At 41.6% G+C, this 24282-nt stretch overlaps 1 protein-coding gene across 3 annotated transcripts; it reads right to left on the reverse strand.

The window, feature by feature from the left end:
- Window positions 1-1177: 1177 nt before the first annotated feature.
- RGS10 (regulator of G protein signaling 10) lies at window positions 1178-21051 on the reverse strand. 3 transcript variants are annotated; one of them, XM_081005342.1, is made up of 5 exons: window positions 20898-21051; window positions 12477-12595; window positions 11313-11399; window positions 10718-10861; window positions 1178-3318 (listed from the first exon to the last, which is right to left on the reverse strand). In XM_081005342.1, exons 1-5 carry the CDS (start codon window positions 20944-20946, stop codon window positions 3172-3174), a joined length of 546 nt encoding a protein of 181 aa, XP_080861468.1. In that variant the 5' UTR covers window positions 20947-21051; the 3' UTR covers window positions 1178-3171. The 3 variants fall into 3 exon arrangements, with proteins under 3 accessions (XP_080861468.1, XP_080861469.1, XP_080861470.1); XM_081005343.1 differs by lacking the exon at window positions 20898-21051 and adding an exon at window positions 18482-18597; XM_081005344.1 differs by lacking the exon at window positions 11313-11399.
- Between the last annotated feature and the right edge of the window lie 3231 nt (window positions 21052-24282).

A 24282-nucleotide genomic window follows, 5' to 3' on the forward strand; every position in this document is an offset into this window, starting at 1 on the left:
AAGGAACATAATAGCTGCTACTGTTTTTCATTTGTAGGTGACATGTGTAGTTGGGAAGACACTGGTGTTCACTACCCCCCATAGCTACGTATAGCTATGTACCTCCTCCTGGCACATAATACTGCCAAAAATAATACTGTACAAAGCACAACTTGCTTCCAGGTAAATAGAATGTTCAAATATTTAAGTTAAACTGAGCAATAAAGGCCACACATAGAGGGGGGGAAAGAGTAAATAATGAAGAAAATGTAAGCCAGAATAATGCTGCACATGGCAGAACTTGTAAACAAAGTATGCCAGCCAATCTGCTTCCTTCATGATTAACAGCAGTGCAGTCATTTGGCATCAAACTAACGAGTCTAAAAAAAAGTAAACACATGGAAGAACTGTGCCAGAAAAGCTTTTCTTCCCACATGCAACCCCAGCCTTAAAAAGGTAGCTATTTCAATAAAGTTTCCAATCAAGATTTTCTATGTAATTTTTAATAGTTTACCTTTGCTCATCATCTCAGTCATAGAGAAGGAGGAAAGTTTCCAAATGCAGCCAAATTCAAATATCAACATCAACTAGAAAGATATATTCACCGTTCCGTTGGCATCACCAACATTTGCACATAGGAAACAGGCAAATCCAAACAAGGTTATTTTCAAGACTGACAAACTCAATAAAACCTCTCAATTATCATTTGTGTAGTGCATTGAAGCAGAGTACTGTACTAGAAATTGGAATTTGTCCATAATGTGCTTTATATCTCAGCAGCTGTTCTTTTAACATGCACACATACATTCAAGCAGAATCTGATGAGCTTAAAATTGTTCCCTTATTTTAAAGCGGGATAAATGCTGCAAGACTGATTTAGGAAGAGAACAGGGAATGTGATGTCAGAAGTTCCAGTCAAATATCTCTGTGCATAGCTAGCCAGGCAATGCTTCTGCAAACCAGTGGAACCAATGGATTAGGTGCACACAGCAGCATGGGGAATACACTTCTAGAGCATAGCAGCATCTCTTTTCATGTACATCTGTTTGCATGGTGAGTTGCCAATCATTCTTAAATTCATGGGTGAAACTACTGACAGGTGAGTTATGCTGAATCCTTTGCTAGATAGTATGCTTCTTGGGATGTGAGACAGGAATTTATGGACACACAAATAATAGGTTTGTAAGAAATAATTGAGTAAGGCATATTACATTTATTTATTTATTTATTTATTGCATCTATATACTGCCAAGGCACCCAAGGCAGTTTACAATATAAAAAGTAATAAACCAAATAAATGTTATAATATATAAAAAAATCAGACTCCTCTTGGGCTGACTGATGGTCTCTTCACAGGAGTGAATGGTGGGTGGTCCCTTGCCTCTGTTTCCTCACTCCTGCCTTCCCACACAACACACAGGTCTTTCTTAAGCAGCCAAAAGGATGACAGCTGGTCCCTCCAAAGTTTATGGTACTATTTTTCTAACTGCAGACAAGCTGGTCGCAGGAGTTGTAAATTTTGAGGGGGGGGGGAAATCACACGTAGAGTGAAATCCAATATGAGCAGAGTCTGCAGCATGGTCCACATATCACATTAAGCTGCTGTTTAAAACTGAGCTATGGTTTAATGTGAATAAGCATCATGCTTGTGCATATAACTCAAATGTTTCCACGATGCTCCTTTCCCCCCCAAACTCAGTCATGTCACTTGAACCCAGGTTTGTGGATAGTTTCTATCTAAACAAACCATGAGCAGGAGCCAACGTCTCTCCTTGGCTTACAGCTTGTGTTTTGCTTGTGGGAAACAAACCAGGACAAGAGCACCTTGTGAGCAGCATGCACCAACATTAACATTAATTCATGGCGTGGATCATTCACATTAAACCATAGCGTGCTTTAAACTATGATGTGATGTGATGTGCAGACTGGTTCCACAACTTGGAGAGGGGTTGTTTTGATTGCTAAGGGAGTGCGCTGCTGCAGAATATACAAACAAGTTTAGGACAAAAGCAGGTGAAAATAAAACCTGGTTAGAATGTCTGTACAAAAGAAAAGAAACAAATTTTGGCAACCGAGACAGAATTCCTTGGAACAAGTACACAAGGCTTAAAAGCTAGTTCATACATGCTGTTGAGCTGGAAATAGACACTCACTGGGTGAGGCACTAGCTTTGCATTTCGTCTTTCTGGGTAGATTAATGCAGAAGGATGCTACTGGCCAGTCTCCAAGTCTAAGCGTACTTTGAATGCAGACAAAAGGTAATTTGTGGCCTAGGTTTGTTACAGCAGTAAGCTAGCTGTTGTTTGATAAAATTAGTAACACTCTTCTTGAAATTCAGTTAGGGAGTCTCAGTTTCAGAACAAAGAAGGGGGAGAAAAAGTAAGAACCCTGAACAATAAGGGTTCACAGGAGAAATAGGCAATCTTTCCCTAGTACAAACAGATTTAAAACCAAGCCACAGAAAACCCTACAAAAGCCATTCTGAAAGCAGCTTTTAGAGTGAATAGCATGTGTTGTATTACAAAGATAGAGAAACTGATTGTTTTTCAATTATTTTGATTAGTTCCAGGGGGAAAAAGGTAGGCATGGTTTTAAACTAATGCCTCAGAGGAATAGTCTCCTGCCTTTGTGCTTCCCTTAACAGAGGCTTCTCTATTCTTGTCAGTATCAGAAAAATATTTCAATTCATTTTCTTTTACTTCAGTTTAAGCAAAATTTAGGCAGAATTTGAACCCGCTCAAATAACAGTTAAAGCTTAAAAAGTGGAAAGTCTATTTACACAAGGCTCTAAGAGTGTTTTAAAAAACAGGTATACTGCCTCTCCCTCATACTACCTGTGTTTTTAAACTTATCACAATTTTATGCTACATCCCCACTTAAAAAATAATAATGATTCACAAGGAACGGTATCAAAACCAGAAGGTAAAAATAACCGAGTTTTCCGTTCACAGATTACTCTTGAGTCCTTCAGTCCTTTTAGGGGTTTAGTATAACTGCCTTGGCCGAGGGTTTCGGTGGTAGCCATTATGCAAAAACAGTTATGTCATTCAAGCAACGAAGGTTAAGCATCGCCTAACAGGGTTCTATGTTTTCCAAGCTTGAAATGCAGTTGTGTTAACCTCACAGACTAATCCTGAGAACTCATTTGGTTATTGTAGTCTCAGTGGGATCTACTGTTTGTTGTTGTTTCAATCATGTGTTGTAAATTCTAGAAGCTCTTTTCGCTACAGTTTGAGCATCTGGTAAATTCTCTTCCTGTTCTTCGGTCTGCTTCAGCTTAAGAAACACTTCTGATTTCAAGAAGCGGCTGTAGCTGTCGTACTTCATGAGGCTGAAAATCTGAAGGGGGGGGCAGGGAAAACAATCTAGATGAAACAAAGCCTTAAAACACATAAACTAAGGAAGTCGTACAACAGAGATCTTCAATGAGCCCCCAAACTGTTAGACCATAATTCAACATATTAAATGAAAAGAACAAATCTGTGTCAGCTGTACTAAGAAGAATATGTTGTTACTATTACCTCACAATAGCCATCCCAAATAAAATATGATCAGCTTTAGAATTTGTTGGGTAACTACATATCTTAAAAGTATGCAATAGGCAACCCCGTTTAAGGAAGTTTTTAAGGATTGGTACTTTTATTATGATTTTAGATATGTTGTAAGCCACCCAGAGTGGCTGGGGAAAGCCAGCCAGATAGGCAGGGTATAATAATAATAATAATAATAATAATAATAATAATAATAATTGCAATATCACATTTTTTAAAAAAATACATCTTGAGTACTATGTATGGCACAATATACTGCTATTCCTTTTTATAACAATCCAATTTAGCCATTGTCAGATAAATGACCGGAAACCACTCTGTTACGTTATGATTTGTCTTATGTAGAAAATATCCCACTGCTGAACTTAGCCAGAACAGCATATCCCCAAATGCAACCAAGTAACTACTGCAGAATCAAAAATAAAAATGAAAGCTTTGTTTTACTAGTTTTTTTTTAAGTACAAGACTTCCTAAACACTGTTATTAAGTAAAGCCACTAATTCAAAGTGCTGATTTTGACCTACAAAGCCTTAAACGTCTCAGGACCACAATACCTCAAGTACCGCCTCTTCCCATATGAACCTACCTGGACCCTGAGATCATCTTCTGAGGCCCTTCTTCATGTGCCTCCTCATCAAGAGGTCTGGAGGGTGGCAACACAAGAATGGGCCTTCTCTGCAGTGGCTCCCCATCTGTGGAATGCTCTCCCCAGGGAAGTTCGCCTGGAGCCTTCATTATACACCTTTTGGTGCCAGGCAAAAACGTTCCTTTTTAACCAGGCCTTTGGTTGATCTGATTGACATCCTATGCCCTTTTAAAATGTGGCTATTTGGGGGGGGGGGTTATTGGGTTGTTGTTTTTACTTAGATTATAAAATTGTGGTTTTATATTCTGATTTTGTTCTGTGAACTGTCCTGAGACCTCCAGGTATAGGGCGGTATATAAATTTAACAAATAAATAAATAAATTTTGGTTTGACTCAGTATACAGGTGTTATTTTATCCTAGATCACTCATTCAAAGTTCCATCTTGGCACAGCCTTCCTGACACCCTGTAGTGCAGTAAGCCAACTGGCTACTGCCAGACTTTGGAACTCCCTCCCTAGAGAAGCTAGACTGGCTCCCTCCTTGCTGTCCTTCCAATGGGTTTTTGGGAATGAGCTGCTTTTAATTAAAGGGCTGGTGCTCTACTGTTTATATTGTAATTATTTTATTGTCTAGTCGGGGGGGAAGGCAGGGTATAAATAAATATATATAACAGGGGCCAGCAAACTTATTCAGCAGGGGGCCAGTCCACTGTCCCTCAGACCTTGTGGGGGGGGATACTATATTTGGGGGGGTGAACGAATTCCTATGCCCCACAAATAACCCAGAGATGCATTTTAAATAAAAGGACACATTCTACTCATGTAAAAACACGCTGATTCCCAGACCGTTCGCAGGCCGGATTTAGAAGACGATTGGGCCGGATCCGGACCCTGGGTCTTAGTTTGCCTACCCATGATATATAATAACAACAACAACAACAAACAACAACTTATGAGCAACCAACAAAATTGCTGCAACCCATAGGTAAGTCTAATTTTGCCTGTTTCCAGACAGGTGGCTCCTAGTACTACCCAATCATTGTTACAAATGAAATGGCCACTGACTTGCAATTAACTTGTCACACCATCAGGAGTACCGTGTGTGTTTTCTGTGTGCCCATCCAGTTATATTTTGCCAAAACCTGCTGCTGTAAAAGGGAGCCACTGAAGCCCAGCACATATGCCCTACCTATCATGCTTGCCATTTTTGAGCTCCATAAACTTATTTAAAATCAGTCATTTATTTATCACTATCTTTTATTTTCTAATAAAAGACAGACATAACACTAATAACACCTTATTGTATTTTCTTGTTAAGATGCTGCAAAACTATACTACAAATGGTCTAGCAGCATGATATTGCCAGCTCAGACTGACAAACAAAATAGCAAAACAGTAGAATTAAAATCATCATCCTCATCATTATCATCAATACATCAAGGTTGCCAGGAACAGTTTATTTCAGGAATGCTTTTAATTTTAAACTAATGAAAAAGACAGACACTTCTCTTCAGGGTACTGGGCATAAGTCCCTCATGTAGTGAGCTGTTAGCCAATATGGTTGTTGCAAGTGTCCTGCTCATGTCCCGAGGCTGCAATAACTGAAACTGATCCCACAGGCTGTAACTGCATGGTACTCCGGGGACCTCTTATGGCCTCAAGTTCAGCATGGATCTGAATGATTTTGCCCCCAAAGTGCTTCACCAATCTCTCACAGCAGCCTGCCGAATGGTCCACAGTTAATGATACCACCCAGGTCTGATGTAGTCGATGTACCACTGCACACAAAAATCTTTTTACTGAGAGAAATTTGCACTAAATGCTAAAGACTTTTCACAAGAATTCTCTTTTTTTTAAAAAAAAAAGGGGGGGGCAGAATGCAAATTCCTTCAGAAAAGTGGAGAACTGAATTTAAGATTGGAAAAGGAGGATCTGAGAGAAATGAAATAGTAATGGAAGTAGAATAGAAGCCTATATAATCCTCTAGCTGCAGAATAATCAGAGTAGTTGTGATGGATTTCATTGCACAGTGCTTAGAGTCACTAAACTATTAAGGAATGTTTTGCATTCTCAACCCAAATTGGGAACAAAATCTCATATGCAGAAGTTTCAAAAAGTCTGTTTCTAAAACATCATATATATGGCTAGTGGACTGCAGGCTTTTTCTTCTCTTTTTTAGCCCACAGCTGCAGGAACTCAGCACAACTCAGCCATATTGCAACAACTTTTAAATTAAAATGTATCTTTTGTGTTTCAGCTACAACATCATGATTACCAGATAAGGAGCTTGGTGGTGCTGCTTATTTTCAAACCATTAAGATGCCTCAAAGCTGTAATTTAGTTTAAGCAAAAGGAAGCATTTCTAATCTGCCACATTCAGTGACTTCCAAATAAAGGTATCATATTGAGGAACCAGAGTATTATATTATTCTTCAACAGTGTAACACTTTTTGCATACCACATTTAGTGATTGCCAAAAGAAGATATCATATTGACGGACTAGAGGATATTGTTGTTCATCATTGTTGCACATTTTGTATACAAAGTTCTTAAGATACATTGAGCAAAACACCAGGCAAACATGGTTGAATGTTGGTACAGTATTAGGGAAGGAAAGAGAGTGTTCAGCAGATCATATGATAGAGATCATATGATAGGGTTTGTGCAACAACAGATTCAGCTATGAAACCACATTTCTCAATGGTCATCTAATGTAACAAACTTCTGTACAAAGAAAACTATCACATCAAGACATGGATATAATGTTCAGGCCTCAAACCCCTCTCAACTAGGTAACTAGTTGGTCTACTACTATGAACTGCATATCAGTGATTTTGGGTTGTTGTGATAAAGACACAACTTATGCCATTTTTCAATTAAAAAGTATACAGTCTTCCCTAGAGACATTACCTCAGCCATTCCAATGATGAAGGGAGAAGTTTAGGCAGGAGGGGGGTTCCTTCCAGGGGTGCTATATGTATAGCAGAAATAGCATGCACACTAGTACTCAAAACACACACAACTGAGAGCATTGGTAAAACTTTCAGCTTGTCAGTTTCATCAGGGAGCAGAGTTAATGGTGAAGGAAATGATTTCAGAGCATGACAGAAATATACCTGTGGGATTGCATCACAGTCTAGTTACAGGTCAGAGAAGGGCAGCATCTGAGATATGAGAGCAGTGGTGGGGATTTCTCCAGTACTAGTTGGAGGGGTGTGTGGTCACATTTAAAGCAGGGGGGGAAACATAACTTGTAAACAATGGATTCCTTGGGTTTTTTAAAAAATGCACACAATTTTGGTGTTGGACTCTGTAACACAGCTTGGAAAAGGAATGCTAATGTAACTGCAGCTTCTAATTGCCTTATTGACCTGAACAAATAATGTAATAAGGTAGCACTAAGAAATACGTTTGTTGATTATTTTTTAACACTTTGAGCTCTGTGCTCTCTGATACTGTTAAAAATTGCTTTACTAAATTATATGTGATTGGGCATTGGCTTGTACCCACACCTCACGAAAGATACTTTATTGCATGGGGTTACTGTTGTGTACTAAGCTTGGATCCTAGAACAATAGGCAAGTAGGATCCTAGAATGCAACAACTGATGGCTTGTAGGAAAAGAACCAATCAGGCTCCAGGAGGAAGTTAATCAGCCTATTAGGCTGGTAGGATCGTAGAATGCAACAACTGATTAGCCTGCAGGAAAAGACCAATCAGGCTCCAGGAGGGAAGCAGAATCAGCCAATCAGACGGGACTCATTGTGTAAATAATGTATGTAAAAGCCTGAGGTCTGGGGGGGGGGGCACAATTCAATCACTGTTTTACAAGCTGCAATAAAGAGCATGAAATCACTACAGGACTCCAAATATATTTCAATTACCTTTTTTTAAAAAATGAAAGAAATGAGACTTAAAAGGCAACTAGAATTCAAGCTGCCACAAACTAAGGATGTAATTCAAACCTTCTACCACCAACAGGGGGGCTCTGTGGAGCCACCAAGGCATCCAGCCCTCCCACTCACCATGGCAGCAAAAGGTGTGGCAGAAGGGGTGATGGGGCCCAATCCATATGTAATAGAATCAGGTCGTAACACATATTGAGAATTGTTAATCAATGGCTCTTCTGGCAGCCGTTAACACAACCTTTGCATTTCTAATAACCATCTAAATGAGCTTACAAAGAACTGCTACATTTTAGAATTTGGTGTTCTAAATCTAAAATGCTATCCTGCATTAGGACCCTCGTGAAGGAAAGGGAGAGGCATGTGCGGGCCTGCATTCTTCTTTTCTTCACTCTTTCATTCTTAATTATTTTACATATATATATATATATATATTTATATATATATATACATGCAGCCTCTCACAGTTCAGGCTAACAGTTTGAAATGTTACAATTGGAAGTATTTGCTCAAATATGATTCGCTGGGGAATCAAGTTTAACATGCATTCCCTCCCCCATCTTTCTTTTTAGTGCAGAATCTCTCCTAGCTCAAATTAGCAAATATAATTGGTCCCACTCACCCTTCAAATGATATTTTTTTTTCAGAGTGATGTGTCAGCTTCCTGTATCTTTGTGCCTTTAGAATTTGGACAACTGTACAAACAAACCTTAAAGCCTGCCTGAGCTCCATCTTATCAGTTCATTCACTTGAGTCAGAGAGAAGGGAAGTGACATAACTGGACCATGGAGAGGCAATCATCATGCTGTCCTTGGTGAGTTGTGTTGTGAATTGCTGGGAATTTAGTTTTCTAAACAGAGCTAATCAGGGCTAAAAATTTACTGCACTTGTCCAAGGCTCATGAGGTAGGCTGGATATCTTTACTGTTTTAACGTGATGAAATAAGATTGGGGGGGGGGACACACTAAGTGAGCTTGAACAATCATATCTTTGCTTAATAAAATAAAGATATGGACGTGTATTTTGGCTGCATATATAACCCCTTCGTTCCTTCCCTTTGTGCAAGCAGCGAAACAAATTAGGAAGGCTTTATACTCCCTATAGCTTCCAAACAGGTAAACTGTGGCTAACAGCTTCGGAACAACTCAGGTTATTATACCAACTTCCAACCATGGTTTAATATGCTATTTTGATGCTGTTAAGCCTAGACTTCCTGCGTTGTTCTGCAGCTTGCTTGAAGGAAGCAGTGAACGGCTGCAGCTCAGCCATAAGGCTCATTTGTATCTGGGCTTAGTAAGCTGAGATATGATTACCCAAATGCAGCCAATAAAAGCTGGTCCTTTGGTCCTAATAAATGGTTCATGAGAAATATGTTCATAACTCTCATAATTCATTATGTCAGATACTGGACACTATTCATAACCAGTATAAAGCAATATAAAGCACTGACTCTAAGCACCCTGCAGTATTTCTCTGTTGCTTTAAATGTAATGAGTGCCATTTGCCAGACCCTGCAAATGAAACAGATTTATGTAGATAAACACTATGAATGTTGCTAGGCATATAAGCCTATTTATTGCAATGCTAGGCATATTTACTTGGACGTTTATTTACCTCTGAGTAAATATGCTTAGGTTGGTGTTCTGAGCCTTGCTTTCCTCCCCAAGATTAATATGTTCACAGAAACTGGTATGACTGTGAAACTGAGGTACAGCACAAAATATTTTTTCCTAGCACAAAATATACAAATTCAAGCTTTTTAAAACTAAAAAAAAAAAAATTACACACAGATAAAATCTCTGGTCCTCATGACTGAGAAAAAACAACCTAAAGAATCCTTTACTACTTTATGCATATGGGTAGAGAACATCTGATATCAGTTCTTTGGAATGAAGTTTCCCCCATAAGCATTAGTGAGATCTAGCACTTCCAACAAAACTAGGTAACTTTTATTATTCATTTATTTATTATTAAACTTATTAGTTTCTTTTTTTACCAAAGTAACTCAAATGTATAACAATGTATAAACAAGCAAGCACATACACTGAAGCCAGCATAAAACAAAACAGAGGAAAACTTAAAAGCAAATAATATTTTTTAAAGGCAGGATTAAAACGTCACACTCACTAAAGGAGGCCACAGGTAATAAAAAGCCAAAGGCCTGGCAGAAAAGAAATGTTTTTCCCTGGTACCTAAAGATATGTACTGATGTTGCCAGGTGAACCTCAGTGAGGAACCACCACTGAAATGGACCATTCTCATGTTGCCACTCTCTGGACCTCCTGTTGAGTTGCCACATGGAGAAGGGCCTCAAATGATGATTGCAGGGTCCGAGTTAGTTCATATAGGAAGAGGTGGCCTCCCCTGGGGTCCTGAGCCATTGCCAGTGTTCCAAATGCACTTTTTGACATATATCAGCTTCTGAGCCACAAAAATAATTCCAGAATCCCAAAGCCTCTGTCTTCCCACAGAAACTTTCAATAAAGTGCCTAAAAAAATGCTTGGCAAATTGTGTGGGGAAGATTAATCACTGTGGAGCTGCACCTACACCAGTGTTTCCCAAACTTGGGTCTCCAGCTGCTTTTTGGACTACAACTCCCATTATCCCTAGCTAGCGGGACCTTGTGTCTCTTTTAGCTCAGTGTTCTTGTTGGTAGCTAGACAGCCACCTAATCAGGGAAGTTTCTGAACCTTACCTGGTCTTGAAGTCTCTGAAACATTAGAGGGTGAGGTTTTTCCAATATTGACTCATCCAAACGGGATTGCCCTTCAACATTAACTTGAAAAGAAGCTTTACTTGACAGGAAAGTCATGTAAATTTCATTTGCCTTCGCTTGCATCTGTAAACAGAAGGACACATATACTAAGCAAGCGTTTTATTTTTCAATATTGTACATCTGTGGGTTTGCTAAAGCAGGAGAAAGGGGAATAATGAATGTTACGCCAAGAAACCACAGTAACAAATGCATTTCAATATGCAGCAGAAGGAAATCCTACAGACTTTTTAGACATATATTAAGTAAAAAGAATTGAATATACTTCTTTGATCTTAAAAAGAATCAGAGAACGATAAGCTTTGTCATCCATAAAACTCTGTCCTCATCTGCAGTCATGTTTTTACCTCACCCCCAATGAGGTTATGTTGTTGTAAACACAAGAGAAGTAGGTCGTATTATTTTCTATGTATATTCACATGATTTTGAAGCATACCTGATAGCTTTGTAGGAAATGCATGCTATGCCTCAAGACTACAATGGAATCTTTCAGTCAAATTGGTTTCGAAGACAATACCTGTTTCTCATCTTTTATCTTCTTAAACTCTTCACATGCTAGCCAGAACAAAACATTTTCTTCACTAAATTCTTTCTTTAAAAACTCCTGAAGAAAAGAGCGAGCTGTTAGATAATAAAAAACCAGGTCATCATAACCTTGCTAGCCTCTCTTACTACAGGGTAAGTCCTTTAAAAGAGGCCCCGCGGATACAGAGTACACATGTTCCACAGGGCCTCTTTTAAAAGACTCACCTTGTATTATCTTAACTGGAAGGTCTGATGGAAGGGGTGGGCAACCTCAGGCCCAGGAGCCAAATGCAGCCCTCCAGGCTTCTCTATCTGGCCCTCATCACTCTCCACAGGCCAAACCCCCTCTCCCCATGCTGTATGCCTCAGTGGCCAGGCTCATGTTTTCGCCTGGCTGGAATGTGTCCTTGGACTATAATAACCCCTCTAGCTTGCATGGATGTGGAGATGGGCATGTAGAGATCTCTAATTTGAGCATGGCTGGACTGCAGTCTACTGACCAAAGGTAAGTCACATCTGTTACCCCACTCTCAACTAGCGTGTGGCCCCTGAACGGTTACCCGCAAAGGAACTCAGGCAGAAAAAAGGATTCCTGCCACAGCTTTAGAGACTGGAACTTGGCACTTCACACACCCCTTGTCAAAAATGATGGAATCAGTCCAGAAAAAAGTTATCACCTTAACAATTTTTGCCAGTGATTCTCAAGTCTTTTATTCTCACTAAATTTTACTCAAGCCAACCTCAGAATCAATTATTCTCTAAATTCTTCAAAATGAAGTAACAAAACTTAATTCTACATTGCGTCTACACCATATTGTTGGAAACAGTACTGAAGCATATGTAAAAAGGTAAAGGTAAAGGACCCCTGACAGTTAAGTCCAGTCACGAACGACTCTGGGGTTGTGGCGCTCATCTCGCTTTACTGGCCGAGGGAGCCAACATTTGTCCACAGACAGTTTTTCCGGGTCATGTGGCCAGCATGACTAAGCCGCTTCTGGCAAAACCAGAGCAGCGCACGGAAATGCTGTTTACGTCGCGGAGATTTAAACCGTTGATTTTCCAATCAGCAAGCCCTAGGCTCAGTGGTTTAGACCACAGTGCCACCCGCGTCCCCACCCCCCAAGCATATGTAGGCGGTAGTAATTAAGGTAGCAACCCTAAATCTCTTGACGCCTTCTGGATCCTCCAGTAAATTTTCTAGCGATGTCGCCCATCTCGTAGTGCCATTTAAACTTTGGTGGCTGCTGCTTGGCTTGCTGTCGCTGTCGTTTATTTCTGAAAAATTAGAAATAAAGTTGATTGAAATATATTTTTTTCACATCTCTGCCCTCTCTTATAAGAACTGGGGGCCAGCTTTGAGACTGTTTAACCAAAGCTGTTTAACCAAAGTAACTGAAAGCTCATGTTGTGCATACATTTCAGTGTGGTGTCATTTAGCCCGGAATAGACCACAGACCTCCGTGTTCAGGAGCAAAGGCTTCCTGATGCTCCCAAGCATCCTGGCTCAAGTCCTTCAAGATGCTGTAGCATCATAAGAACACAGAAAACCACCTTATACAAGATCAGATTATGCGTCCCTCTATCCCAGTATTGTCAGCTCTGACAAGCGACAGTTCTGTTGGGCTTTGGGCAGGGATCTTTTCCATCATCTGCTACCTGATGCTTTTCAGTGGAGATGCTAGGGACTGAACCTTATTCGTACATAATATGTGCTCTGCTGCTGAGTTATAACAGCCCTTCCCCAAAAGGAAGGTGAGAAAATGGCCCTGGACAGGCATAGACAAACTGGGAGGAAAACACCTTTTCCGTTCTGCAGTTTTGAAGTTGCCATGTAAGCCAGTAATTTACAAGCAAGTTTAAAACAAAAAACAAGCACTGCCATCTTATTAAGTTCATTCATTTCCTAACTGTACCACAAACTGTCTCCAAGCTCTGCTGCAAAACAGTGGAACTGTCAATGCTGCTATCTGCTTTACATCACACACACCGAACCTATGAGACAACGCTTGGTAAAATGCCAAGACCGTTTCCAAAATTAAGACCTTGAGACCCATGTAAAAGTGTGTGCTGGGGTGCGGGGAGGAAAGTGGCTTTGTTTTTTAGGGAAGGGGAAGGGAGGTGCAGCGTGCAGCTATAAGTTGCTTTAGTGAAAAGTTGGCTGGAATTACATAAAACTTTTTTCATGCAGTTCCACAAATGAACATTTGGTTCCCGCCCTTTAGATGTGTTGGGGGGGGAGGGTTTTGAGGTGTAATGGGATTTTCAGATAGGTGTGATTGACAGTAATCACTACACTTTATTTCTGTAGCCTACATCTGTACTGCTGTAGTCTGTAGGGATTCTGTCTCTCTCTCTCTCTCTAGGCATCCCATCAAGTTGAGTGGATGTCTTGAGTGTACTTGCCAATAGGGACGAGGCAGCCTACTGCTAAAGTGCCTTTCCACTCTCTAAAACGAGAATCTCTTTGTTGCTGGTTACTGGTTCAATGGAAAAAGTTCTGCATAGGTACACAACTCAAATCAAGATCAAACCAGACATGACACAGGAAATCTGCCTGCCCGCTGAACTAGACAGTAGTGTGCTTGATGGACAAAACAGTGCTGTTTGTTTTAAGGCAGCCTCCTGTGATTCTAAGGCCTCATATTCACTCTCAGGCATCTCAAGTAGCAAGGCTAGGTGGGGAAATTCTGCCTGAGACCCTGGAAACAGGGTGACAGTGGTCAAGTCAGGCTTATAGTCTGATCATATAATGCAACTTCATTTGTTATTCCGTTTATGGGAAAAGGCATAGTGCTCTACAGGGTGCCAGCTACTCAACCAACAAACTTCGCTATCAAAGAATTGTAGAGTTGGAAGGGACCAATATAATCCAATCCCTTGCAATGCAAGGATATTTTGCCCAGCATGGGGCTTCAACCCAGAGATCAAGAATCTCGTGCTCTACCAACTGAGCTATCCCAACTGAATTATTTGCCAGATTTTTCTTTTTTACCTGCTATGCTGCAACAGCAATCTGACATGGAAAAATAAAGCGGACTAAAGTTTTTCCTGTTGCTTTACTTCCATGCTAGAAAAGGCTTCCCAAGCCACATTTCTGCATGGCATACTGCTGCTAAAGGCACAGGAGCAGGATTTTTTTTCTTCCTCCAAGGTGGCAATGCTATGAATTACCTTAGTTTTTGGAACACCAGAGAATGAAGAAACAGCAATTGCTGGTTAGCACTGAAGACTTGGGATATACATAACCATGTGGAGACTTGACAGTCAGATATAAACTACTCTGCACTGACTCCAGTACTGTCTGGAAGTTATCCACTTGTAAGGAGAGACTTGTCTGCATTCCCAAAATATAATAATTTATTTCTTAAAACTAGCTTCTGTTTTTGGCAGAATATTCATACGTGAGCAAACATTTTTACTGCCCTAGCACTGGATATGGCATAAGTCGCATTAGAGAAGAATAAATTCCTTCAACAAGAGTTTGCCTTCCTTTATTCATACATTACATTTCCTAAAGCCATGAATTTGGGCAGCAATCAAATGGTGAAGCTGCGGAAGGAGAAAGTTGACGCAAATGTATTTATTTTTTTGCTCACTACACATTTTTAAAATGCCGGGTTTGCACATTTTTATTTGATTTGATCATTTAATTTCTATACCGCCTAATATATTAAAAATATATCTAAGAGGTGTACAGAAAACTGAAGCAACAACAGACAACTTAAACAAAACGTTACAAAAATATAACATTTAAAAAGATTACATTAATACAAAGTTACTAATATATATAAATAAATTTCAGTTCATTTTCCCTCCGACACACTCTTCCTTTCAGCCTCCGGGTTCTCACCCAGGTTCCAAACAAACTCTCAGCTCAACCACAAATAAGAAGAGTTCCTGGAACCAGCGGACATTGCCCTAGTCTCTCACTCCAGACCTGCTCTTTATGGGCAGGACCAAGGTGTATGGTACTTCCTCAGGGTGCCCACAGCTGTGTCCTGTTCAGCTGTACACTCCACACCAGTTCCAGGTGCAGCAGGTTTGTTGAGTTTCCCAGGGGTCCGAAGGATGGGGAAAGGGCCCCCTCCACACCCAGCTCTTTCTTCACCCTCTGTGCCCTCTCCTCCTCCAGCTGCCCTGTAGTTCATATTTTCCTGCAATTTTTCCTCTATTCTTGACAAGTGAGCATCCCCTGCAGTAGTTGCTGCAGCTTGCTGAATCTCACATGCACAACTAATACCCTATATTGCTCTCTCATATTTATTAAATTATTTGTTTGTTTCATGAGATTTATGATGATGCTCGGTTGTAATAAAACCTCAGCAAAAAGAATAAAACAAAAAATTATCAGTAAAAAAAAAAAGGTTTCAAGCAACTATTTTAAATATTTTTAAAAAATTAAAATTAACAAGAAGCTGAGGAAGCTATTCAGTTCAGGGAAGGTATTAACCTCTTTACTGAGCTTAGCAAAAAAATATCTGCAAATGCAGGATTTTTGTGTGTGAACATTACGGGTTTTTCCCACCAAAGAAAAAAATGACATTGACACATTGTGAGAAGGTGGGGAGGTGGCTGTACCCAGATATATTTTCCTTCTCCCTCCCTCCATTCCTCTCCCATGATCCCTAGCTAGCAGGACTAGTGGTCAAAGATGATGGGAGTTGTAGTCAGGGATGATAGGATCTTCAGTCCAACAATATCTGGGGATGCAAAGTGTTGGACTAGGATCTGGGAGATCAGGGTTCAAACCTTCACCCTGTCACGAAGCTCACTGGGTGACTTTGGGCCAGCCACCATCTCTCTGCCTAACCTCTCACAGGGTTGTTAGGAGGATAAAATGAGGCAGCGGACGACCCATATAATGCAACCTTGTGCTCATTGAAGCAAAGGTGGGGTATAAAATTAATAATGCTAACAAACCACAAAGCGCAGCTTCTTCCATCCCTGCAGTACAATGGTACCTCGGGTTAAGAACTTCATTCGCTCTGGAGGTCTGTTCTTAACCTGAAACTGTTCTTAACCTGAGGTACCACTTTAGTTAATGGGGCCTCCTGCTGCTGCTGCCATGCCGCCACCACACAATTTCTGTTCTCATCCTGACGCAAACTTCTTAACCCGAGGTACTATTTCTGGGTTAGCGGAGTCTGTGACATGAAGCGTCTGTACCCTGAAGCGTCTGTAACCCAAGGTACCACTGTATAGTGTCAGAAAGGTCATTAAGTTAATTAGACAACTTTTTAGAAGTTCTCAGGGCCTAAACATAATGCTAAATTCAGATGAATACATCTACTCTGGGCAAAAACAAAACAGATTTCATAGGAGCAGACTACAGGAATATATGTAGTTGCTTTGAGATTGTGCTTCTCAAAGTTTCTCTCATTTTAGATGACGGATAGCGGATCAAAGTACTCCTTTAAGATTTGATTAGTTCCTTTGTTTGGCTATTAAAGAGTTACTGAATGCCAAGAATAATGATATGTGGAAGTGCTTCATATTTTCATTTAGATTCAGCTTTTGATCTTCTGATGGGAGTGCTTACTTGCTTTGGTTGATGTATCTCAGGAAGTTGTTTATTCTTTTTTTGGAAGCTGATTAGTAGGAAAAATTGACCCAGCAGCAACGACTGTTAGAATGAATTGTTTGCTGGATCTGCCTTTGTTTGTTTTGTCCTTTACTAGAATGGCAGATGATGGGTTTTTAATTGAGCTCTTACACTACCCTATTAATTGTAAAAAAATAAATTTCTTCCTTGAAATCTGCAAAAAAAATTAGCAGATTATCTAACAAAAAGTTGCATTAGAACATTCATTGGTTACAGGATACTAACTGTAAAAATTATTTTCTTCCTCTAAAAATGCAAATTAGATAGCAAACTATCTAATACAATGTTTCACTAAAACTTTCACTGGTTACAGAAAACAACTATCCTGTTGTTGTTGTTGTTGTTGTTGTTTTGCAAGAACCAACAACTCACAAATCTAATTGTTATGATGCTCCGAGTAGGAAAGGGAAAAATAGATTCACTACTTGGAACTTATGCAGTGCAAATCTATGCATATTTAATAAGAAGTTAGTCACATAGATATAAATGCTACTTACTCCCAGGTTAGTTTAAGTAGATTGGGTCGTTGTGTTTTAGATTTACCTTGTATTTGACTATATAAATATTATGGCAACAGACTATCCACCCTTCCAGCCCTCTCCTCCTTTTTCTAGTCAATTACATGATATATGGGGGACTGGATGGGGATATGGGATGTACATACAGACTTCCCATTCCCCATAATGACCCATTGTCCCATTCCCCATAATGACCCATTGTACACATGCAACTGCGTAATCCTCTTCTGAGCCCTATGGAGAATCCTCTACACATGGGCTCCATGTCTGTGCAAAAAATAATTACACTCAAAGGGTTGAAAAAACATAGTTCAATATGTTTGTATGATAGGATCCCATCCAGTAAACATATGACGGCTGAGAAACCTTAGCCTGTTTATGCCTTTCTTCTTGACTACAAAATGATAATCAAGAACATGAATGCACATTACACAAGTACAGTTTCTTATCTTAAATGTGAGAATACAAGCATCCAAGACTTAGTACAGGATTGTCAAAAGTATTTGTGCACCTGACACAAGTTAAAACAGGTGGTATTCATAACTGAGCTCACTTGCCTAACTATAACTCAAAAGGATTTTGTCTCTATTTAGCCAGTACAATTGCAGGTCTACCCATTAAGTTCAATGGTGCTTGCTTCCATGTAAGTGTGCATAGTGTGCATAGTGTGGTTGCGATAATCAGCACACATAATCTAGATGTAAATCTCACTGATATCTGCTAGACTGTCTTCTTCAAAGTAGAAGCTGGTGTAAGCCATAGAACTTAACAAAGTGAATACAGAACTTCAGAAAGTTCTATCAGCTATTTAAAGCTGGCTCTTAAATTATCTTTTCTCATTACTTACATCTCTACCCTCCCCCCCCCCAAAAAAAGCTGAAAAGCAAGCAAATAGGCAAACAGTTAATGTTAATGACAATAAGCAGCTTTCTCTAAGATAATAATAATAATACCCTTTCCTTTGCAAACTTCAGCTTGGAATTAATAACCCATGGTGAAAATCATTCATAGCTGTAAACTAAAGAGGTAAATTCCTCTTACTTTCCATGTAGATAATAATCACTTGAGACGTTCCAATGCCTATTTTCTTCTAGGAGCTGCTGTTTCTAATGGACATTTCGGCTACAGTAGCTTGTGCTTTGAATGTCTGGGTTTGCTCAAATTACAAGCCCAAACATCCTCTTTTGAATCACTGGTTTCCACTTTTAACTATGAGGAAGGAAACCTAAAAGACATTCTGCACATGTAGCATATTTAGGAGCCTTCTCAAGGTACATTTCATGTTTTTAAAACAATTTTTTTTTAAAGGCTAGGTTTAAAGCTAGGTTTTCTCACAAAGCAGAACTCAAATATTATAATACTACACATTTCAACCCCAACTTCTCAGAATGCTTTGGTTTGGTTTGCTCTTTGCAGCCTAACTATTCATACAGACTATTGGGTTAAGATATATTAATCAGAATTTTTCAAATCAATGAAATTATAGGGAGGGGGCAATCTATTTTCAAAGCAAATAAAAAAAAACTAATTGGACATCAAACTCAGACATCAAATTTCAAGATATTAGTAAACTGGAAAAAGATTCAGGGAATAGCAACAAGTAGGAATGATTTGGAAGTATTTGGAACATATGAGAAAAAACAGGAGAATACAGCATTTAAGCTATGGAAAAAATTAGAGGGAAAATAAGCACTATCCGAAAAAGCTGCTGTGAGGACGTTGGAATTCATGAAGAGCAATAATGGATTTAAGATCCTAACCCAAAGACATTACTAGAAAGTGTCCTGTTTCTGTAAGAGTTTCAGATGAATGCATCTAGAACTGTAATACTGAGTTTAGGCTGAATATTTGGGGAAATTCCTTTCAAATTGTAAGAAAAACAAATCAGTGGACTTCATGCCTCATATGAGCAATAAATCAGTCAGCATTGTCAAAGGAAGAGTTTAAAAAGAACCGGACAAGCATCAATCAGCAATGTACAAACTAAGGCATTTCATGCTTATGGTCAGGGGGCTTTTTAAACCAGATGACTTGGGGGAACTTCCACACCCCCTTCTACTTTTGCAAGTTATAGTTTTCTGTTAATACTGTGTACAACCAGGGGTTTAAATCCAAGGCAGGTTCTTTGGGTCTGCACATCCTCAAAAACTTTAAAATGTGATTAAAAACAATGCAGAAAAGCATTCTTAAACAGGAACTCTAAAACAGAACCACTCTGTTCTACAGTGTAAAAGAAGAAGAAGAAGAAGAAGAAGAAGAAGAAGAGGGGATCATTCAAATCTTTTTTGGTAATTAGGATCTGCACTTCATAATCCCAAACTAAAACTTTTACCATCAATACTTTTAAAGACAATGTTTATTATTCCATTTTACCATAGTCAGATTTAAGATGGCAGGAAATAAAGTATTGCATTTTAGGGAGCTGCTCAAAGGAGACAGGTTTAAACATTTTGCAACAAGCTGGATTTCTCTGCATTTTTTTTGGTAAGGCAATGTTTTCCATTATGTCCTAAACTTAATGAATAAGCTTGTGAGAGTTTATTTTTGAGAGACTGAAGCAGGGCTTGCTCATTGTGACATCCATCCCTTCTTCCCTAAATACGTTCTTATTTCAAAGTTCTCTTTCTGCCTCCAGTGGAAGTCCAGGTCAGCTGACTCAAGCTGACTTGGGTCTCTTCTTGTTATTCACCGCTGAACGTATGAGACGCATTTTCCCTTGAAAGGGACGTGCAGACCAGTGGCATCGGGCGCCACCTTCTTCTCCTGGGTGCCGGGCTCCTTTCGAAGCTCCTCGGTGGCTACAAAAGTAACAGCAGCGGGAGCGAAGCCAGCCCGTCGTCTGACTCACAGTCCCGGGCGAGAGCGAGAGCCGGCGGGCGGGCGCATCTGCAAGCCAAAGGGGCGCTTCTTCCCCCTCCCATTTCCAGATGCCCCGCTCTTCAGACGGGTCCTGACAACCGCGCTCCTCGGCCAACAGGGGCGAGAAACGAAGGTTCTCTTCCTCCCTCGCTTTTCCTCTTTTAACACGAATCCGCCTGCCTGGCAACCGCTAGCCAGACAGCCCAAACCCCAGCGGCGCGCCTTCCTCTTTCGGCTGCACGCTTCCTCGGGCTGCTGCTGCCGCCCTCCTCCTCCTCCTCCTCCTCCTCCTCCTCTCTTCTTCTTTTACTTTGCGGAAAGTTACCCTCCTCCGGCTGCCTTTCTGGAGGCCGAGAAGCAAAACGCACAGCGAGCGGCTTCCTCCCGTGAGGGAAAAGAGCCGCCAAACTGGAGCAGCCCCCTCAGGAAAGCGGGGCGACGGCGGCAGCAGCAGTCCCACCCCCTCCCTCGCGAGGCTCAGGGCGGGCACGCGGCGCTTCTGCCCCCTTGCGCTCCGCGGCCGCCCTGGGCTCGACCCCCCCCCCCTTGCTCTCCGCGGCGCGAAAGCAGCTGCGCGCGTGGGACAGAGAGACCTTACCTGACGGGGGCCGCTTCCTGCTGAGCCTGCTCACCGCGCGGGTGAACATCTCTCGCCGGCCGTGGCAGCGCCGCGGCGAGGAGGAGCCCGGGGGGCGGGCGCCACGTCCAGGAGGAGGAGGCGCTCGCGCTCTCCCTCTCTCGGCTAGCGCTCGCCCGGCCTCCCTGGGAGGCGCCTCGTGCAGCTCCTGGCGCGCTCTGCTTGACGGCGCGCGTCACGTCAGCTCTCGTCTCGGCGGCAAACGGGGAGCGCGCGGAGGGGGGTGTACAGCCGCGAGCGCCAGCTGCGCCTCGCCTTCCTTTTGGCGGGAAGGAGGAGCGGGCCACTAGCTAGGCGCGCTCCTAGGCCCCGCGTCTCCGCCAAGATCCTCGTGCGCTAAGGCCCCTTCGATAGAATCATAGAGTCGGGAGAGATCCTGAAGGTCATCTCGGCCAAGTCCAGGATCATTATGCGCAGGGATCTAACCAACGGGGCTGTCCCGACTGTACAGCTTTTGCGTCGCCTCCAGGCTGCGCCTGCTCATCACGTGGGCGGCCTGGAAACAGAGAAGGAAAGAGCCGAGGCAGGGGCCACTCGCCTCAAGAGCCAGGCCTTCCCCGCAGCTTCAGTTTTATCCATGCAATAGAATCCCTCTTGGGAGTAGCTCTGGTGGAAAGCGATGGGACTTCCTTCCCATGTTGTGCAATTGTGATGGGTTCATGGGGTGGCAATGAGCAAGACTGGCGCATCGATAACAGCAGCAGCATTTGGGACTCGTGTGTTTTCTGTCCAAAGCATGTATCCTTCAACAGTCCCAAGAGCATATTTGAGGTGTGCACCCTCCTTCTCTCAGTGCACGTTTCTTCAGAAGGAGCATGGCCTTCAGAGAGGTTTATATTCTCAAGTAATGCTGGGCTGCATAGCCTTAGGGGGCAAAAATGAGAACCGTCTGTAATAAATTGAAACTGCCTTGTAAATGACTAGCCAAGCATGTCCGTGCAGTTATGAGCATTTTACAGGGGCAGTATCTTGCTGGCCCCAATCGCTACTCTTTGCAGATAACGCAAAGATATGGTGCACATAATCAGCTCCCACAAGCTGCATGAGAAAGCAGATAATGAGAAAGCAGATATTGTAACCGTTAGATAAATTGAATGAGATTGGCACTTTTCTTGCAACTACTCAAAATGCAAGGAAAAGCTTGTCAAAATTCTGCATGAAGGAATGACTCTCATACTTGGATTCCTTTTTGGACCAGGTAATTCATAACTGATAGGTCCCAGGGATGGAGGAAGGTAAACATAGCAAGCTTTGTAGTTTATTCACGTTTTTCCATCATTTGTACAATATGTATTCACAAAATATAAGCATACTGTACCAAAAGAGCCAGTGTTTCCCAGTAAACACTGGTCTGCCAGAGCTCCAATTGGAGAACAGTCTTTACCAAAGGTGTCATGCACTTTGAAGAAGCACAAACTCAGGACAAAAAGGAGACATGAGCTAAGAGGAAGGCATGTTTGGCAAACCCTCACCGTGATCAACTCCCGCCCGGAAACCGTTGTCCCAACCGTGCAAGGACATGTGGATCCAGAATTGGCCTCTGCAGTCATTTACGGACTCACTGTTAAGACCATGTTCATGGAAAACAATCTTACTCACTTATGAGTGATTGCCGAAGAAGAAGAAGAAGTCCAAAAGAGCCCCTCCTCTATGACCTGCTGTGGTATAGCAGCCAGAAACAGTGAAAAGCAGCAAACCTGGAGAAAAATAATGACTTTTAAAAAACAAAACAACAAAAAAACCTGCATAGAAGAGTTCCATGCACCTGCTATGTCCATCTGTAGTAAAACAAGAGCCAAAACAAGTGGCAAGAACTATGACTCCATGGGACAGGGATATTTTATGCCAAACCATTTTACTTTCATTCCTCCAGCTTCATTTGAGCAACAAATGCGCTTTGTAAACAGTGCCCTAGTGTGATCTACAGACTCCTCCAAAATTATTTTTATTGACATGTACAAGGGGCGTTCATTAAACGCCCCTGACGTACTTCCTGTGGATGAGACAAACGAAACTGGACAGTTATTAGTCCTTCTCTACATAGCTACCAGCAAGAGTCAAACACCTCTCCCATCGCTTTATGCAGCTGTGGCGACCTCGTCTGTAGAAATCGGCAGGTCGTGTCAGAAGCCACGACTTGACCTCAGAAATCAGCATTTCATCATCTGGAAAAAGCTTGTCCTTCAAAAATAACTTCATGGTTGGAAAGATGTGGAAGTCCAACAGTATGAGGTCGGGAGATAAGGACGGTGAGGAAGGATTTCATAGCCACAGGACCATGCTTCCGTCTGAGCAACATGTGAGTTGTGAACTGCAGGAGGCGGACACCTTTGGTCAGCATACCATACCACGCCTCTCGATTTTGATAGCCCTCTGCAATTTCTGCAGCAGTGAAGCATAGTATGTTCCGGTAATTGAGGTACCCTTTGCCAGGAAATCCATCATCACTACTCCGCAAAACACCGCGAACATGACCTTGCCCGCTGACAGTTGGACACGTACCTACTTTTGGAGGTGGTGAGGCAGAGTGCTTCCATTGTTTGGACTGGGATTTAGTCTCTGAATCATAATGATGGACCCATGTTTTGTCTTGAGTAATTAGTCTGGTGAAGAAGTCATCATGGTTTTCGTGACCAAAGAGACCATGAGCATGTGACTCATTCCCGCTTCTGGAAAGGCAACAGCAGCCAGGGAACCCACCATGGGGACACCTTTCCCATGTGCAAATGGTCATGGATTATTTTTTCTACAGAGCCCACACTGATCTTAACATTTGCAGCTTGTTGGCGAATGGTTATGTGACGATCCTGCAAAATGGCAGCCTCCACTTGCCAGATGGTGTCTTCATCAATGGCTGTCATCCCCTAGGAATGGGAGACGTTCCACCAAAGTCCGACCACACTTGAACTGACGATGCCAGTGCTTGACTACATCATACGATGGGGCATCCTCCCCATAAATCCCTTTTATCTCATCAAACGTCTCCCGTGGTATGTGCCCTTTCAAGTACAGGAACCTGATGACTGCTCTGCATTCAACTGGTTCCATTATCAGACGTTTATCCACATTAGCACCAGTAACATTGAAACTGTTAGGAGTTCAAAACTACAAATTACCACATTACCTATGGAGAGATGTATCATTATGCTTGTGCAATTTCATCCGCCTACGATAACCGGAAGTGGGTCAGGGGAAATCTTTAATGAGCGACCCTCGTACAAAGTTGCTCTCTTGCGGTGCAATCCTGTGCATATTTGCTAAGTTTGATAGGACATACTACAAGGGAACATGTGTATCGTATTGCAGCCAGAGGTTTAACCTAGGTGGAATCTACACACATATAAAA

Source organism: Podarcis pityusensis (assembly GCF_964106645.2).
Source record: "Podarcis pityusensis genome assembly, chromosome: 5".
Classification (NCBI taxonomy): Eukaryota; Metazoa; Chordata; class Lepidosauria; order Squamata; family Lacertidae; genus Podarcis; species Podarcis pityusensis.

Bases quoted from the DNA above. Each gene is read 5' to 3' on its own strand.
- RGS10 (XM_081005342.1), bottom strand. From the start codon at position 20,946: ATGTTCACCCGCGCGGTGAGCAGGCTCAGCAGGAAGCGGCCCCCGTCA. The intron at 11,400-12,476 runs GTTGCTACCTTA...TCTTTTCTTCAG, and splicing joins AAGGCGTCAAGAGATTTAGG to GAGTTTTTAAAGAAAGAATT. The intron at 10,862-11,312 runs GTATTGTCTTCG...TTCTGTTTACAG, and splicing joins AGATAAAAGATGAGAAACAG to ATGCAAGCGAAGGCAAATGA.